Source organism: Miniopterus schreibersii, assembly GCF_964146895.1.
Source record: "Miniopterus schreibersii genome assembly, chromosome: 1".
NCBI classification, from domain to species: Eukaryota; Metazoa; Chordata; class Mammalia; order Chiroptera; family Miniopteridae; genus Miniopterus; species Miniopterus schreibersii.
The window spans coordinates 163,678,417-163,698,314 of NC_138101.1; the positions used below are offsets into that span (position 1 = coordinate 163,678,417).

The 19,898-nt window shown below is 34.7% G+C and overlaps 1 protein-coding gene across 2 annotated transcripts in view; it reads left to right on the forward strand.

Annotated features, from left to right (window-relative positions):
* The window catches only part of PIAS1 (protein inhibitor of activated STAT 1), a 110,096-nt gene that overhangs the window by 23,459 nt on the left and 66,739 nt on the right, over positions 1 to 19,898 (forward strand). The window contains exons 2-3 of one of the 2 annotated variants that reach the window (XM_081135966.1): positions 1,551 to 1,660; positions 6,469 to 6,913. In XM_081135966.1, the coding sequence (XP_080992092.1) occupies positions 6,472 to 6,913 (442 nt within the window). In that variant the 5' untranslated portion in view covers positions 1,551 to 1,660; positions 6,469 to 6,471. The remainder of the gene's footprint in view (positions 1 to 1,550; positions 1,661 to 6,468; positions 6,914 to 19,898) is intronic. The other variant, XM_081135965.1, reaches the window with a different exon arrangement.

Genomic DNA, 19,898 nt, shown 5'->3' on the forward strand with positions numbered 1-19,898 from the left:
AGTTGAGGTGGTTTGGGAAAGAATACTCTATTTTATATTTTATTTTTTAAATATATTTTTATTGATTTCAGAGAGAGTAAGGGAGAGAGAGAGAGAGATAGAAACATCAGTGATGAGAGTCATTGATCGGCTGCCTCCTGCATGCTCCCTGCAGGGGATCAAGCCCACAACCCTGGCATATACCCTGATGGGAATCGAACTGGTATCTCCTGCATGATAGGTCAATGCTCAACCGCTGAGCCATGCTGGCTGGGCTTGATCTTTTATAATTTGATAGACTTAAAATTTATTAAAGCCCTGCTTATTATTTTTTAATTCTAGATTTTACTTGAAAAGTGGATAGGTTTTCTTATCCATATGTCAGTGTTGTTTGTTTTTTAATCCATACAATGGAAATAATAATGATCTCTCTCTTGGGTTCTTGTGAGGCTTAAGTAAGATAGTCATGTTTTCTATAATTAGTATGTAATTGGCATATTGTAAGCATTTAACATATATTAGGTTTATCATTGTTTTTACTCTATTAACCCAAGTAAATGACAGTTAAAATATTGATTGAAAACATTGCTAATATGGAAAGATTTCACTATTTGGATTGTTTGTATTTCTTTAACTATGGAAGAGTAGAAGAATGAGAGGAAAGAGTTCATTTAATAGTCATAGCATTATAGAACTTTGAAATTTTAAGAAACTTTTGAGAACCTCTAGTTAATTTCTCATTTTTTGAAGTGAGAAAACAGACCCCAAATGATTGTGATTTAGTCAGTTAGTGGTCATCAGTACTAGAATACAAATTTTATATATAGTAGTATACTATATATTGTATATGTACCTAGCTCATAGTAGGAGTTCAGTAACTTTTGAGAATTGAGTTCATATGATGATTTTGTGTGTCTGTCTCTGAAGACTAGCATATCTTTATGTGTATTCATTGTTTGTTCGTATATTCCCTCTTTCTGCATACTCATTTAGGACCTGTGCAATGATCCAAAAACCATTTATTGAACATCTGTTTGCAGAGCGGCTTTTTACTGAAATAAAAGTCATATTTTTCTCCCTCTGTGCAAGAAGGTTGGCACTGTGTTAAGAATTTTAAACTCTAAATTTAAAAAACAAGTTAAGCTTTTTTTATTATTAAAAAATGTATTTGCCCAGCCCAGCATAGCGCAGCGGTTGAGCATCGACCGTGGATCCAGGTGATCGGGGTTCGATTCCCGGTCAGGGCACATGCCGGGGTTGCGGGCTAGCCGATCAATGACTCTCTCATCATTGATGTTTCTCTCTCTCCTTCTCCTTTCCTCTTTCTGAAATCAATAAAGATATATTTAAAAAATATATATGTATATATTTTCCAGGTTTTAGAGTGTTCTTAGTTGGGTTTTATTTTTAGCATTCAAGTTATTATCTAGAAGGAGCTTTTTGAAGGAGCTTTTTCTGTATGTTTTATGAGATGTGATAGTATATAAATGGGCATGATTAAATGATCTATGAAAAATTGAAGCCATGGTACACCATTTCAGTGGAGCGTTAATTTTATACTTTGCTTGAAGGCGAATGGGATCTCCATATTTTGTCATTATGTGGAAGCTAAATGCCACCAGTATGATGGAATAGACCAGGAGAGGAGGAGGATGATCAGCTAGAGGAGTAGGAACTACAGGTCAGTCATCTTATATTGAGAAAAAAAATAAAAGAAGATAAATTGGGTGGAACAAGATTATGGAGAAGTATGTAACCAACCTGATTTGCTGCGTTAGTAGAAACTGTCTAACTAGGTTTTCTGGTTAAACTGGGCATTGTTGACAAATTGCTAATCTAATAGCTGCTTGTTAACTATTTCAAATGGAGAGGATTAGGAATGATCCAGAAGTCAGTTTCATTGAATGAAGAATCTGACTTTGAAAATAATGAATTAAATATTTTTGTAGTACAGGCTTTACTGTATGCAATTTTAGAATTTTTGATGATTTCTTTTGTGGATAGAAAGTAAAAAGTATAAGTGAAATATGACATTTTTAAATGCTTATTTTATCTATCTTTAGAATTCATTTTGGTTTATAATTGGTTATAAATTGATACCAGAGAAGGATTCAGAATATAGAGTCTGCTTTATGACTAATCCTTTAAACCACTGCAGTGGAATGTGTGAATGAGACTAATTATATTGTTTTACAGGAAGTGCCTAATTCTTATTCACAATTTCGATATGACCTTTAATAATGTAAGGTCATAGCTAATGAGACAGTAAAACTGGCACTTTCTATTTAATTGCAAAGGCACTCTGCCTGCAATACTTGTTAATATTGCTTGAATATTGGCTTGTATTTGTCCTTCTTAGAATATGTTTCCTGCTTCTGTAGTTAGAATAGTGTTCTAATACTTGTGTATAATTATATTTATGTGTGTGTCTGTTGGTAAAATTTTACATATCTGAGGAGGGGATTAAGTGAAATGTCTTACTTAATTATAAGCACTTCCTTCTCCTTCTCTCTCCCCATTCACCTAGTTATTGTGCCCAGAGAATGTTGGAAGCCAGCCTTATACTGCCAAAGGAGGAGATAGAAGGATTTCTTTCTTTCAGAAGTGATCAGACAAAAGGGAAATAAAGGAATTCTCAAAATAGCCAGTCCCTGCCTAATTACTCTAGAATGAGATAGCCTGGTTTGCTCACTCACACAGATCTTCTAATCATCTTTTTAGTTTCTTACTCTTAGATATAAATGTACAGCCAAGGGTTTTCTCTCATTTGAGGAAAACATCAAACATGAAAGGCAGAGACCAAAGCAAACAGCAAAAAAGAACTCAGGTTAGAGAGATAGTGCAGAGGGCAGAAGAAAACAACAATGGCAAACATCTAATTTATATCCTCAGAGAGAAAAGGAGATTACATTCATGGAAAATAACAAGATGTAGGGAAATGAAAAAGAAATTTGCAGCAAACAGAAAAGAACTTATGGAAATTAAAAATTTAATAGAAGAGTTAGAAGATAAAGTTGAGATCTTTCAGAAAATAGAGCTAAAAGACAAGAGATATAAAATGCAAGGGAGGAAAAAATAAAGGAAAATTAAAGAATCAATCTAGGAAGGCAAGTGTCTAAACACAGATGGCTCCCAGTTAGGATGGTTTGGATTTATGATTTTTCGGCTTTATGATAGTGCTAAAGGCTAAAGGCATACACATTGATCTTTTCCCAGGCTAGCAATATGCGGTTAAGATACTTTTTCATGATCCTGGGCAACTGCAGTGAGCTACAGCTCCCAGTCAGGCCTACCATCACCAGCGTAAACACTGGATACTCTTGCCCTAGCCAGTTTGGCTCAGTGGTTAGTGTCAGCCCACAGATTAAAGGATCCTGGATTTGATTCCAGCCAAGCGCATGCACCATGGTTGCAGGCTTGATCCCTGGCCCTGGTCGGGGCACATGTGGGAGGCAACCAATCGATGTGTCTCTCACACATCAATGTTTCCCTCTCTCTCCCCCCTCCCCTTCCACTCTCCCTGAAAAGCAATGGAAAAAATATCCTTGGCTGAGGATTTTTAAAAAAGGATACTCTTCAGTGTACTGTGTTGTCAGTGTTTTTCGATACTGTGTTCTGAGCATGTTTAAGGTAGGTTGGACTAAGGTATGATGCTCAGTAGATTTAGTTGTATTAAATGCATTTTTAAAAAATATATTTCTTAAGATATATCTTTATTGATTTCAGAGAGAGAAAGGCAGAGAGTGTTGAAACATCAATGATGAGTTAGTCATCATTGATCGGCTGCCTCCTGCATGCCCTAGACTGGGTATTGAACCATGATCTCCTGGATCCTAGGTCGATGCTCAACGGCTGAGCCACGCCCAGCTGGGCTTGAATGCATTTTTGACTTAAAATATTTTCAGTTTACAATGGGCTTGTCAGGATGTAAGTCAAGGAGCATTATAATAGGCATAGGAGAAAAAGGATAGAAAAAAGCCCTAGGAAGATTATTATAAGAAAATTTGCCAGAACTGAAGAACACATGTCTCTAAATTTAAAAGACTCAGCAATTTATCACTTTGAACAATTGAAAAACAAAAAAACCAACCCAACCATAGGACATGTAAAATTTCAGAGCACATAAGGAGAAGCTGCCATAAGCTTCTGGAGGGGGATACACAGGTGACCATGAAGGATTGGGGATCAGAATGGTGCTAAGCTTCTTAAAAATAACACTGAAAGCCAGAGGACAATGAAGAAAGGCCTTCAACATTCGGACAGAACATGTTTTTCTGTCTAGAATTCTATAGTGAGTCAATTTCAGTATGGATAAGTGAAGATATTTTTAGACAACGTAAGGAATAAAAAAAATGTACTTCCCATACCCCGTTCTCAGGAAACTACAGGTGAAATACCCTACTAAAAAGAGAAAACCAGTAAAGAAGTGAGATCAAGGAAATAGGGGTTCCACTATGGAAGAGAGACAAGGAAGTTACCAGGATAAGTTAAAGGGGAAATTCCATGACCACAGTTCTGTACCAGGCCTAGAGAGCATGCAGTCCAAATTGGAACCTGATGGAAGGATACAGGAGGGGTGTGTGTGTGTATGTATATATATGTGTGTGTGTGTGTGTGTGTGTATGTATATATATATATTTAGAGAGGGAGGGCAGGAGGGAGGGGGAGAGAGAAACACCGATGAGAGAAACAGGGAGGGAGGGAGGGAGAGAGAGAGAGAAATATTGATGAGAGAGAAACACTGCTCTGCTGCCTCCTGCACAGCCCCTCCTGGGGATCAAGCCCACAACTGAGGCATATGCCCTCACCGGGAGTCAAACCAAGACCTCTCAGTGCATGGAAAAACTTAGCCACACTGGCCCGGGCCAGAAGGTATATTTTTAAGAAATTAAAACAGAGATTTCCCCTCCCCTCCCTCCTGGAATTTGAAATTTCTACTGTTGTCAGGCCCTAGTGTTAGATGCTGAGGGTAACATGGCCTTGTGCCCTAGCGTACCTCAGTCTGGTCATGGAATCACTTGTATAAACAGAAAATTATAATACAGCAAGATAAGTGCTAAAAATAAAGATTAAAAAATGGCCAGTAAAAGTAGTGAGGAGAGTGTCATTTAGTTCTGCCAGGCCTTATGGGCAAAGCTGGATTTTGTGGAAACAAAGCATTTTCCAGGCCAGAGAAGTAGGAGAAGAGTTCATATTTCTTTGATTAATCAGCTATATTGCATATAAAGCTCTTTATACACTTTTTCTCCCTATTTTATTTTTTACTTTGTTTTACAATCTGCAAAGAGCTTCTAGAGGGTTGGCTGGAGGAGGCTGTCATCTCAGGCAGTTGTGGAGTATTAAGGAAGGCAGTTTAGTTATGAGGTGAGGGAATAAAACAGTTGGGGAATAGCAAATGGTAAGCTTACATGTATCTTCCATCCTAACGCTTTCCTGTCAGTGGTGGTAAAGTCAGGATTTTACTGTTAATAGATATATGAACTTGGGTAAGCCATTCTCTATGGATTTCATTTTTCTCCACTTTAAAATGAGAGGATTGGTATAGATGGACATTTCCTGTTGACAGTCTCTTTCTTAATAGTTGGGGCGGGGGTTGGTGGCTAACAATCACCAAAGCAGTTTCGGAACACAGGGTTGAACAAAGTTAAATAGATTTCTTTACTATATCCTTACGCATTATGGCATGTGGATTGAACTCCTGGACTTTTTTAACCTGGCCTTGTCAGTGGAAGGCCTAGTATTTCCAGCTCCATCCTTTTCATAATGGTTTAGTAGAAGGAGAATGGGTTTTAGAATCATACATAACCGGGTTTGAATCCTGACTGCTACTTAGTGGCTCTGTGGCCTTATGTAAGTTATTTAACCCTTTTAACTACTTTCTTCATGCAAATCAAGGATAACACCTTGTGGAGTTGGAAAGATTTAGTGACAACCCATAAGAAAATATCAAATGTATCTGGCATATATTGGGTCAAAAAAGGTATAGTTTAAGTCCTACAAATTCCAGAATTAGTATAGAATGTAATACTTGATAATATGTTCTTTATATTCTGCATACATGTATGTGGTGTTTGAGGTAGGATGCTTATGTGTTTTATATATACTCATATAATTTTTCCCTCAAGAAAAATGTTCTTGAGGGCTCATTATTATCTTTTGCTGTTCACGTAGCACTCAGCATTCTCCTGGAGACTCAGTAAGTGCTTGATAAATACCTCACAGTTTCATCAAAATAGTGGGATGAGGCGAGATGTGGTTAATCATACATCTTTCATAACCCTGGGTAGAAGTTGGTGAATTTATGATTACTAATTTTCTTTGGTTATTTACGTTAAATGATTAAACTAAGTTTGAAATAACTAGAACTGACTGTAAATGGATTGCCCTCTAAGCAAATGATAAGGAGAAAGTGCTATAATAAAGTATTGTTTAATGTTGTAAATTATATTCTTGGAATACTAATGTTTTACATTTTGTTTTGTCTCTAAGCAAATGGTTATGAGCCTTAGAGTTTCTGAACTTCAAGTACTATTGGGCTACGCTGGGAGAAACAAGCACGGACGCAAACACGAACTTCTCACAAAAGCCCTGCATTTGCTAAAGGCTGGCTGCAGTCCTGCTGTACAAATGAAAATTAAAGAACTCTATAGGCGGAGATTCCCCCAGAAAATCATGACGCCCGCGGACTTGTCCATCCCCAGTGTACATTCAGGTCCTATGCCAGCAACTTTGTCTCCATCTACCATTCCACAGCTCACTTATGACGGTCACCCTGCATCATCACCATTACTCCCTGTCTCTCTTCTGGGACCTAAACATGAACTGGAACTCCCACACCTTACGTCAGCTCTTCACCCAGTCCATCCGGATATAAAACTTCAAAAATTACCATTTTATGATTTACTGGATGAACTGATAAAACCCACCAGTCTAGGTAAGATTATTTTACAATGGTTATTTGGTTACTTTTGGGGGATACATTTTCATTTTAGAGTTTAATTTGACCCAATTTATTCATAATGAAATTTGTGTTTGGTAATAGTATCCAGATGATGATAATCTTTCTATTTTAGACAGAATCAAGAGTATAAAAGCTATCTTTTAGACAAAAAAAGTAGAGTCAGGTTTTTAGTAATGTTTGCTAACACAATAAATATTAAAATGTTTCAAGAATATAAATTTATAAAGTATATTTTAGATTGTTGATTAGTACTTTATAACCCTTACAAATTAAAAAATTAAAACCCAGTAATTATTATTGGCCTCTCAATTCAGTTCTTAATTTTCAGTGGTTGATGACATCTAAAACAAATGAATAACTAGTTTTTATTATTTAAATGAGTCAGTGGTTTTAATTATTATAAAAGGAGATTTGAGCTTTGATGTTGTAGTATTTCAATTTCAGCTGATTTTTTTTTTAATCCTCACCTGAGAATATTTTTTCCATTGCTTTTCAGAGAGAGTGGAGGTGGGGGCGGGAGAGATGTGAGAGAGACACATCGATTGGTTGCCTTCTGCACATGCGCTGATTAAGGCCAGGGATCGAGCCTGCAACCAAGGGTATGTGCCCTTGGCTGGAATCGAACCCGGAACTTTTCAGTCTGCAGGCACGCTCTAACCACTGAGCCAAACTGGCTAGGGCTCAGCTGACTTTTTAAAGTGGATATATGTGGTTTGCAGGTGCACACACAATCATGGTTATATAATATGAATACTTGAAATTTTATTTTTTGTGTTTTTTTCATCATTTGATTAGTGTCTAGCATATTAATAGAATTTCATTTATTAATCAACTTGTAATTTTAATTGCTATAATGCAACCATACTTTATTTAATGAAGAATAAAACTGACACTATTGTGATCTCTGATGCCTTTGGTGTAATTTTTTTAAAATACCAGATTTCCAGATGCTTGCTTATTATAAATCAGTGGTTGGTAAACTATGGCCAGCAAGGCAAATATAGCCTGCAGCCTGTTTTTTGTGGATCTGAGCTAAGAATGTTTTGTGTGTGTGTGTGTGTGTGTGTGTGTGTGTGTGTTTTAAATATTTTTAAAGAGCTGTTTAAAAAATTTTTTTGAAGAATTTGCAACAGAGACTATTTATGTCTGCAAAACCTAAAGTATTTACTGTCTGGCCATTACAGAAAAAGTTTTCCAACCCCTGTTACGAATAGTTGAGCATTTCAGTTTGGGAGATTATTTGAGAGTTGAATTTTGAGAACATTTACTGAAATTCTTTGAACTGGGAAATGTTTGTTTTTAATTATGTTTTGCAGGATTTACCCAAATAAATCAAGATTATAGCCAGTCACTTTAAAACAACATGAATTTTATATCACATTATTTTATTTTTAAAATAGCCATAGCAAGAAAACTTAACAGCCCAGCCAGGCGTGGCTCAGCAGTTAAGTGTTGACCTAGGATCCAGGTGATCAGGGTTCGATTCCCAGTCAGGGCACATGCCCGGGTTGCTGGCTGCAGCCGATCAATGACTCTCTCATCATTGATGTTTCTATCTCTCTCTCTCCCTCTCATTTCCTTTCTCTGAAATCAATAAAGATATATTTTAAAAAAAAGAAAAAAAGAAAACTTAACAGGTGTTGAGAATCTACTGTAGGCTTACGAAGCTTACACATGCTCATTATAAAAAATGAAAATGCCAAAGTCCTCTTTCCTCGTTAGCAGTTTAGTGTGTATGCATATATTAACAAATTATGTTTCTTTTTTTTCAGGAAGGAATCATATTATACATAGTATTTTGTGATATGTCTTTTTCCCCATAATACATTAAAGGCATTTCTTATCTGCCTCATATATATATATCTTTTCCCATTTTTGATGCAAGGCCATGTATATAATATATACACACATCTCTATATATGGTATGTATGTGTACATATGTGAGTGTGTGTATATATTCTAGCTCATATCTTATTAAATACTGTATACTATTCCATGATTTAAACAAGTCCTTTATTGAAAGATAGATATTTCCAGTATTTTGCTGCCAAAAACATGCTGCAGTGAAGATCATTTGAGATTTAAAGGAAAAAAAATGTTGATGGCTTTTAATTGATCAGATTCCCAGCTCTCAGATTTTCTTCTAGTCTTAATGTATCTTGCTGTTTCCATTTTCGTACAGTTACCAGTATGAATAGTATTGGTTACATATGTATCTAAATTTTGTTACAAAGAGTGGAAATGTAGACTGGACACACATTATGGTCATGTTGGATAATATTTTAAACTTAGGAAAATTTTAAATTATTTTTATTTTACTGAAATACTTTGCTTGAATATGTGTTAATTTCTAATTGTCTACACTAATTGTCTTTTCATGCCTTTGTAGCTTAATTTATATCTTATATCTTACTGCTTTAATACTTCAGGGTACATCTATTTTTATGAACTTTTTAATGTATAATAATAATGGGTAAACATCTGATTTTCCTCTAAAATGATACTAGAAGCAGATAGTTCATAAGAAATTAAAATTATCACTCGAGTCCAGAATGTGACGGGTAAATTTAATTTTTCATTTTTTACCCTTCTATTTTGTTCTAAAGCACTAGATTTAAACAGATTTTGAGATATTCTGATGTAAGCTGAATGTCATTATGCATGGTTCTAAAAAATCAAAATAATTGTTCTGTAATCCCCCATTTTATTAGATAATTCTTATCCATTCTTATAATCATTTTATTATTATTTCTTAATTTTAAAGTACTTTTAAGGTCTTCATTCATTTTGGAACCACATGTTAAAGATAATTCTTTTCATTGTCTATAGTTAACTAGAAAAATTGGGAGATGAAGTAAAGGTGGTTATAAAGTAAAATGCTTGATTTATTATGTATTTTTGCCTGTCCGTATTAAAATCTGTCTGTTCTTGTGAGGCCCATTTCAAATGCTTTTCGAAACCTTTTTCGTTAATTTTTGTAAGATTTCCCACTTACTCTGTCTATTCGATTCTCTCCCATCCAGAATTGATTTCACTTTCTTGCATGTTCTTGTAACATTTTGTTGTTGTTAGTTTCTCAAAATGGTAAGGGCTATATTCATCTAATAATAGCTAGCTACAAACCTGTTACATGGTAGTTGCTCAGTAAACATTTATTAGTTCTCCAGTTAATTTAAATACAATAGTCACTTTAATTCAGTGAATTTTAACCATTTAATCATCCAAATACAAGTGAGGCATAACCACATATCATAAACAGTAGCTTAGGTATGAGATGGAAAATAGAGTAGGGAAAAAAGATGTATCCTTCCCTTTATTGTTCCCACCCCCACTCTGATCTTTATGGTTAATTGATGACTTGGATATTCTATAGACTCTATTTTAAAAATATTTCTCTAATTACAAAGATATCACATGTTTAATGTATAATTCATAGGCACTACTTTAGAGATAAGTTTTAAAAATATTTCTATTGTGTTCCTCTAGTCAGTCGTGTGTGTGTGTGTGTGTGTGTGTGTGTGTGTGTGTGTGGCATAGTGTGTGTGTTTATTTCTGCTTTTGTTTTAATGAAGAGAAGAATCTCAAATACTGACTTAACCCAGCAGGATGTTAGCCACATATATTATTGATTCATATAAATAATGGGGCACAGAAAAATTTTAATCTTTACAGTACATTGAGCACCTTGTGTTAAAGTGTATTTTGAAATAACATTTGCATAGTGTGCCACTCTTGGTGTTGATGCGCTATGGAATTTATACAATTATGAAAGTCAAATGGACAGATAATTTTGGAATAAAATATTTTGTTAATGTCCATTTAGAGCATGGGTGGAGAACATCTGGCCCACAGGCCATATATACATGAAATCATTTGGTCTGGCCCTGCCAAGGCAACTATAGGTGGGGCTGGAAATGCAATAAATCTGGGAGTTTTTTCATAGCTAATTTTCAAGTTGATAGTTTTGTATGGCCTGTAAATAATGTTATAAATATCCAAATGGCCCTTGGCAGAAAAAAGTTTCCCCACCTCTGATTTAGAGGCAAGATATTTTCCCTCAGTCCTTTAATATTATTTAGAATAATAAAACTATTTAGAGTATTATTGTTTATATTTATTAAGTTGGCTTGTGTTAGAGCATAATGGTAAAAACAAAATATTTTCATAGTGACCGAAAGAATAATAATTCTTTAGGATGCAGTATTTGATTTGATTCAGAATTGAATAACCAAATTCATTAATACTCAGTTTTATATTTATTACAAATTTAGTTATTTCTATCTTCCTTGACTCAGGTAGATTTTCAAACAGAAAATACATTTTTAATGTCGTTTTTTGAAATATTTTTAATATTTATAATTATTTCAAATATTTAATAATTATTTCAAAGGCTAACATGTAGGAAACAGCTTTGTATTCATTTGGAGTAGTCATATGAAAGTTTGGTGAGCTATCCCAAGGTTTGCTTTATATCAAATTTAAACCAAATTATATCTTCTCAAGACATGTCTTCCTTTTCAGGTTTTTAAAGACCTTAGGCAGTTAGTCTGAATAAGTCTACATCATGTATCCATGGACTAGAGATTTCTCGTAGATTGACATGAGGAATAATTGTTGACGTTGTTCCTCTAGTTGATTACTGAAGGATACAGTATTTGCTTTTTTTTAAAACCAGTAGTTAAATGATGATGATGATGAATGATAAATTTGATACATAATAACTTAAACATCTTACTTTAATGTAAACATATTAATGTGTGTTCACTTGCCAATCTTAAGATGTAGGTCAAGGCCTTTCCTTTGAGACCACTGATTTCCCAATTTTAGATTCCTTAATGCAGAGAGAGAATTTAAAGACTTGTTAAAGCAGTTTGAATCCAGAATCTGTTACAAACTGGGGGAGAAATCTTTTATAGTTGTCACCTAATTCCACTCCATTTTATTTAAAGCAACTTGCTTTATTCATTAATTTTTTTTTAAATATATCTTTATTGATTTCAGAGAAAGGAAAGGAGAGGGGGAGAGAGAAATAGAAACATCAATGATGAGAGAGGCATTGATCCGCTGCCTCCTGCACTCCCCTCACTGGGGATCAAGCCCGCAACCTGGGCACCTTCCTTGACCAGGAATCTAACCTTGACCTCCAGGTCCATAGGCCGACGCTCAAGCACTGAGCCACGGTGACCGGACTAAAGCAACTTGCTTTTATTGGGTCTTTACAGAGCATTTAACTTAGTTTTTATAAAAACAGCAATGTCTTTTTCCACGTATATTTCATTGGTTTTGTAATATTTAAATTTTGTCATTAGAAGTGCAACTGGCACAAACAGGTTTGAGAATAAACACTTCTGGTTCTTGGTAAGCATCAGTTAACTCAGTTAAAAGGTCAGCTCAGCTAAGAGGGCTTCTACTTGATTTTCTTTTGTTATCATTCTTATTTAACTATCCAAAGATAATGAAATTAGAAGTTTTATTTGTACTCTTGCCTGAGAATAATTTAAGTTATCTCTTCTCTGAGGAAAAACATGGATCATAATTTTTATGGTTGAGTTTTTGTTTGTTTTAAGAAATCTTTTAGCTCTCTGTCACCTCTTTGGAAGGGTTATAATGGGAAGATTGAGAGAAGTAGGGAGGTAAGCAAATTAGATTTTTTATTGTAGTTTTACATTTTAGTGTTTCTTTTAGAACTTACTACAGTTTAATCCTTTTCTCACTGAGGACAGTGACAGTAAATAAGACGAGGAAATGAAACAATTCACAGGTATCTTATAATTTTTTTTAACTAAGAATGGTTATAAAACATTGGAAATTATCTGTGAAGATGATCTCCTTTTCTTGTTCTTCCTAATTCTAAAAGTGTCCTATTTTTTGGAAAGTGTTTGGATGCTACAAACTGAAGAATCTGAAACACAGAGACATCTTTTCATTGATCACATGCATGCCATTCTTCAATTTGTGATTAATCAGGTCACTTGTTTTATCTTTCTGTTTTTTAAGTCTTGGAAGGTGACTTTTATTTAAGTTTATTGTTTGTCAAACAGTCTTTTCCATAAAACACCACAAATATCCGTTGTCTGGGCTATATATAGTTTTTGGATTCTTGAGCTCTGTTACAAGTAGTTCTAATTTGATGTGGGACAATATATGGATACTTCCTAGGGAAGACTGACCAACAACCTAGGTGTACTGGGTTTATAGTTTCAGTATTTTAGAAAGCTAGGTTGATTGCTTTTCTTTTTAAAGTAGAATATTTCTTTGTGTTTTTTTTTTAATCCTCACCAGAGGATATTTTTTCGATTGCTTTTCAGAGAGAGTGGAAGTGGGGGAGAGTGAGTGAGAGAGAGGTGAGAAAAATACATTGATTGGTTGCCTTGCGCACATGCCATGACTGGGGATCGAGTCTGCAACCGAGGTACATGCCATGCTGTTGTCTGGAATCGACCCCAGGACCCTTTGGTCCATAGACTGATGCTCTAACCACTGAGCAAAACCGGCTGGGGCTAAAGTGGAATATTTCTGTATAGAAAATTACAGTTATTTTAGGCTTGGGAAGATGTGTGAATAATTTATAGAAAACGTTTGAATTTTTCGTATATGTGTGTGTGTGTGTGTGTGTGTGTGTGTGTGTATATATATATATATATATATATATATAAAACTTAGGTTTTGCCTTAGGATAAAGGGCGCAGATGCCTCAATACTTCTTAATAGTTAATATGATCCCAACTTGTTTTTTGCAGTGCGGGTAAGGTATCTGCTACATCTTAATAATATTGGTTACCAGTGTTTTTTGCCAAGGGCTCCTCTGGCATTGGATTATATTTCACAGTTTCCTCCTCTCATTTTTTATAATTGAATTTGCCTTTCTCCACATGCATAATAGCCAGTGCTTGGAGATCAGGTGATGCAAATTCAAGGACACAGGCTCTGATAAGTATTGGAAAGGGCATTCAAAGATTTTATGCACTCTACTGTGCTTTTAGAAAATTTGCCTTCTAATAATTCAACACAAGCTGTGATCTTCTGTACTTGAATTTTGGGAAGTCAAAAGCCATAGTTTTTTTGTAGGGGTTTATTCCCTAGAAACTTTTTTCTCTGTCTAATTTGGCAACAGATTTCTGACTTTCAAAACAAAATCTAAGCTATACCTTGTAAATCTAGTACATTCCTTTGTAGATAATATTATTCTTCTCTGGTAATTTTAATAATTTTATTGCTGTTTATATATAGTGACCCAGAGCCCAAAGGAATCTAGTGTGTTTTTAATAAATGGGATTCTGAATTTTTTTTTTCTTTTATGTATCTTTATTGATTTCAGAGAGAGGAAAGGAGAGAGAGAGTTGAAACATCAATGATGAGAGAGACGTCATTGATCGGCTGCCTCCTGCAAGCCCCCATCTGGGGATCTTGCCTGCAACCCGGGCATGTGCCCTGACCAGGAATTGAACCGCAATCTCCTGGATCCTAGGTCGATGCTCAACCACTGAGCCACACCTGGCCAGGTAGGATTCTGTGTTCTGTTATCTTGGGAACTAAGAACGATACTCTTTTTGGTTGGAAAGGAATCTTGACAATGAGAATCAGTAAAGAACCAAACCCCTCTGTGTAATTGGAAATATGAAATTAAAAAATTTTTAATTGTGAGATTAATGAGACAGCCATTTAAGTTCAGAAGCAAGTAAGTAAGTACAGTTTAACAAAACCAAACAGAAGATTTTACTGGGATGAAATTTAAAGATCAGATGTGTAGTGTATATAGCACTTGAAGTATGCATTTCATAATTTGCCAGTGGGTTCTAAAGCAGTTTGGCTCACTCAAGTCTCCCCATCAAAATTGAGTTACCATACGAGTTGCAGACCAGCTGGCTTGAGCACTTGGTTATGGTAATCATGGGGCAGGTAGGATGGTGCAACAAAGGGAGAATCCAGTTTGGCAATCCATTTCTTTCCTTTAAGGAATTTGGTTGATATCTGGACCATTCCCTTTCTTTATATATACTACTTCAGTCTTGATAGTGCTTGCAAATGACTCCAGTAGTTTTGAGTGGAGATTAGTCATTCTAATTCTTTCACACTACTGCTGCTAAGTTTATTGAAACTCAAATGTAAATAAGCTTTAGATATTCCAAGGATGGGGATATTGCAGTGCAAAAGAAGCTGCATGTTGGATAAAGTATTAGAGTTAAATTACTTTAAGGTAGGTAAAAATAAAATGCCTGAATTGTTTTGTTTTAAATATATCTTTATTGATTTCAGAGAGAGGGAGGGGGAGAGAGAGGGAGACGTCAGTGATGAGAAAGTTGTTATTGATTGACTGCCTCCTGCATGCCCCCTTTTTAGGGATCGAGCCCAAAACCCAGGCATGTGCCCTGACCGGGGATCGAACTGCGATCTCCTGGATCTTAGGTAGATGCTCAACCGCTGAGCTATGCCTGGCCAGCTGCCTAAATTGTTTTTAAGAACCAACTTTAATTTATGACCTCTACATGTTCTCTAGTTCCTAGAATTTTGTTTCAGCATTTATTTTGGAGCTCTGTCTTCCAGTGTTTTATTTCTGCTTTTAAATTTTATTATTTTAATTTTAAAATTAATGATGTTGTTATAAGATATAGACTAGAGGAAATTACTTCTCTGTAATATAAATACTCAATAGCATTTTGTGTTTCTTTTCAGCACCTCCTCATAGGAAGTTTAAATGTAAAGTTAGCAATTTATATTTACATGCTATTTAAGAAATCACAAAGGAAATGATGGATACAGCTGGTTACATAAATATGTTAAACCTCTATGCATCAGGGTTTTTTTTTTAAAAAAGCCCAAGTATAAAAGTAAAGTTGGACAGTGAAGAAGGCTGATAGGAAAAAAATGGATTCATTCAAAATACGGTATTGGAGGAGAGCTCTGCAGATATCTTGGACCACCAGAAAAGATTAAAAAGTGGGTCCTAGAGCAGATAGCCTGTAACATTGCTGGAGGCTAAAATGACAAAATCGAAGCTATCATACCTTGGAGGTGTCATGAGAAGGCAGTGTTTCTTTGGAAAAGACAATAATGCTGGGAAAATAGAAAGATTATAAAAGAGGAAGACCAAATATGTATTATGTTAAAATTATAGATCTTTCATATAACTCAGTACCAAAATATTTTAAAGAAAAACTCAATTTTTTTCAGCTTAGTCTATATTTCAGGCTTTTGCTAAGATTTATTTTGTTAAAATGACATATATATGTAGTTATCTCAAGTTTTCCTAATTGTCTAATATTTTGGGGAAATAAAACCTTTTTTGCCTTAAAATAACTTACAGTATTTTCTAAGATGTAGAGAGATATTAAAAACAGATGAAGATTGTAAATCTCCTTAAAAATAGGGAAGGCTGTGGCTGGTGTGGCTTGGTTGGATGAGTGTCATCCCATGCACCAAGAGGTCGTTGGTTTGCTGGTTTGATTCCTGGTCAGGACACACGCCTGGGTTGTAGGCTCTGTCCCTAGTGTAGGCAGCCGATCAGTGTTTCTTCCTCTCCCTCTCTCTTCCTCCCTCTCTCTAAAACCAATAAGAACATTTAAAAAAAAAAAATAAGAAAGGAGCCAAGAACATACAATGGGGTAAAGACAGTCTGCAATAAATGGTGTTGGGAAAATTGGACAGATAACATGGAAAAAAAAGAAACTAGACCACCTTCTTACACCATATGTAAGAATAAACTCAAAATGGATTCAAGATTTAAATGTAAGACTTGAAACCATAAAACTCGTAGAAGAAATAGGCAGTAAAATCTCTGGCGTTTCTCTTAGCAATATTTTTTCTGATATATCTCCTTGGGCAAGGGAAACAAGATTAAAAAGAACATATTGGACTACATTAAATTATAAAAAGATTTTTCACAGCAAAGAAAATCAACAAAATGAAAAGACAACCTACTGAATGGGAGAAGTTATTCACCAATGTTACATTTGATAAGGGATTAATATCCAAAATTTGTAAAGAACTCAACACTAAAAAAAACCAATCCCAATTGTAAAATGAGTAGAGAACCTGAATAGACACTTCTCCAAAGAGAACATGCAGAAGGCCAATAGACATAGGAAAAGATGCACAACATCAGAAAAATTCAAATTAAAACCTCTAGGAGATAACAACTCATACCTGTCAGATTGGTTATCATCAATAAATTAACAAGCAGCAACTGTTGGAGAGGATGTGGAGAAAAGAGACTACTCTTGCACTGTTTGTGGAAACGCATATTGGTGCAGCCACTGTGGAAAGCAGTATGGAGGTTCTTTAAAAAATTAAAAATGGAACTGTCTTATGACCCAGTGATTCCACTCCTGGATATATATCTGAAGAAACCTGAAACACCAATTCAAAAGAGCATCTGCATCTTTATATTCATTGCAGCACTATTTACAATAGCCAAGCTATGGCAGCAACCCAAGTGCCCATCAGTAGATGAGTGGGTGGATAAAATAAAAAATACGTACAATGGAATGTTGCTCAGCCACAAAAAAAGAATGAAATCTTACCATTTGTGACAGTATGGATGGACCTAAAGGATATTATGCCAAGTGGAGTAAGTCAGACAAAGACAAATACCATACGATTTTACTTATATGTGTAATCTAAAGAGCAAAATAAATGAACAAACAATAGAAACAGACTCATAGATGCAGAAAACAGACTGATAGTTGTCAGAGGGGGGGAAGGTTGGGAGGCTGAGTGAAAAAGGTGAAAGGATTAAGAAGTACAAATTGGTAGTCACAAAATAGCCCTGGGAATTTAAAGTACTGCATAGGGAATATTGTCAATACTATTGTAATCACTATGTATAGTGTCAGGTGGGTACTTGAAATACCAGGAGGAACACTTTGGTACTTGTTATACCAGGGGAACACTTTGTAAAGCATATGGTTGTGTAACCACTATGCTGTACACCTGAAAATAATAATAATATTGAATGTAAACTGTAATTGAAAAATGAAAGTTAAAAATGGGGGGGAAATTAAGTAAAAATTTTTAAGTTATAAAATTACTTGAATAAAAGATGTAAAGTGGAGTTAGAGAGGATGCATCGTTCATTTTATTATTTTCTTCCTTAGTTTGTTCCTTTTTTGCTGATGTTGATCCTTTCCATATGAATCTAGCCACTGCAAAACATTCCAAAAGAACAAAGATCTTAATAAAGCGTGTTTTCATTTTCATGTAATAATCCATGGTCATGGAAATAGAATCTTCTCCATCCCTTTCTGCTAATAGATTTGTGACTTTATAAACAATATATATAAACACACACACACACATACACAGACACACACATATACGTGTGTGTGTGTGTGTGTATATATATATATATATATAAACTTTATTTTTAAAAACTTTATTTCATTCAACTAATATATATTAAATTCATTTTTTGTGTGCCAAGAACCATTTTAGTTGGCAGAAAAGAGTAAGACATTCAAGGATTTCATAATCTAGTGGAGGAATGAAACGTACATTAGTTCATCTTAGAATTCTAACACAAGGCAAAGTAAGCTAAAAGGCATAACCTAAGTTAAAAATTAAAGGGATTATATTTATCAGGGAGTTTGAATTTAACATTTTTGTCTTGTGGAGTAGTCAAATCAGAATTACTGAGGGTGCTTATTAAAAATAGAGATTTTCGCCCGGCCGGGCATGGCTCAGCGGTTAAGTGTCGACCTAGGATCCAGGCGATCAGGGTTCAATTCCTGGTCAGGGCACATGCCTGGGTTGCGGGCTGCAGCCGATCAATGACTCTCTCATCATTGATGTTTCTAGCTCTCTCTCTCCCTCTCCTTTCCTCTCTCTGAAATCAATAAAGATATAATTTTAAAACATAAATAAAATAAAATAAAATAAAAATAGAGATTTTCTCACACTCCAGAGCTTCTGAATTATATTTAATATCATATGACATTATATACACCTTCCCAGGTAGATCACTTTATTTCTTTGAATCCCTATAAAATGTATCATGTATAATCCTTTTTATGAGCATATAGTTTCCATTTTTTGCTATTATGTCAGCATTCTTATGTATAAGAATATATATTTTTGTACTTAATGTATTTCTTTAAATGCAAAGTAGTTTTTTGAGGTCAGAAGATATTCATACTTCTAATTTTAATTAGAAGTATTTAATTGCATTTAATTGCATCCTCCGCATCCTCCAAATAAAGTTTATACTCCTACCAACATTTTTATGACAGTGCTTATTACACACAGTTTTATCATTAATTTTAAGTTTTTATAAAATGACAAAATGAAAATACCTTGTTTTAATTTATATACTTTTGCTTACTGCTGAAGTTGAACATTTTTATGATTATTAATCATTTGTAGTTTGTGAATTGCTTGTTCATATTCTTTGTTTATCTTCCTTGTTTGTACTTTTTTTCTTGTTGGTTCATACTTTGTACATAATGCATAGTAGTCATCCCTCTTTTATATGTTGTAAATATTTTATCTTGGTCTGTCACTTACTACATGATTTATAATGTCTTCCATTACACAGAAGTTGAAAACATATAAGTTGCCACTCAAATCTGTGAGTTACTACTTTTATGATGCTTGGATTTTTAAAACAGCTTCACTGAAGATATAATTCACATACTTTAAAATTCACCTTGTTAAAGTGTTCAGTTCAATGGTTTTTTGGTATATTCATGGACAGTGCATCCATCACCACTATTTAATTAAAAATTTTTTTATCACACCCAAAAGACACACTGTACTGATTAGCAATCATTCTCATTCCCTCTCCTCCCCGCCCCTGAAAATGACTAGTCATCTTTTTATTTCTATGGATTTGTCTATTCTGTATCTTATATAAATGGAATCATATAACATATGGCCTTTTGGGACTGTCTTCTTTCACTTAGCATAATGTTTTCAAGGTTCATTCATGTTATGGCATGTGTCAGTGCTTCATTCTTTTGGGGGG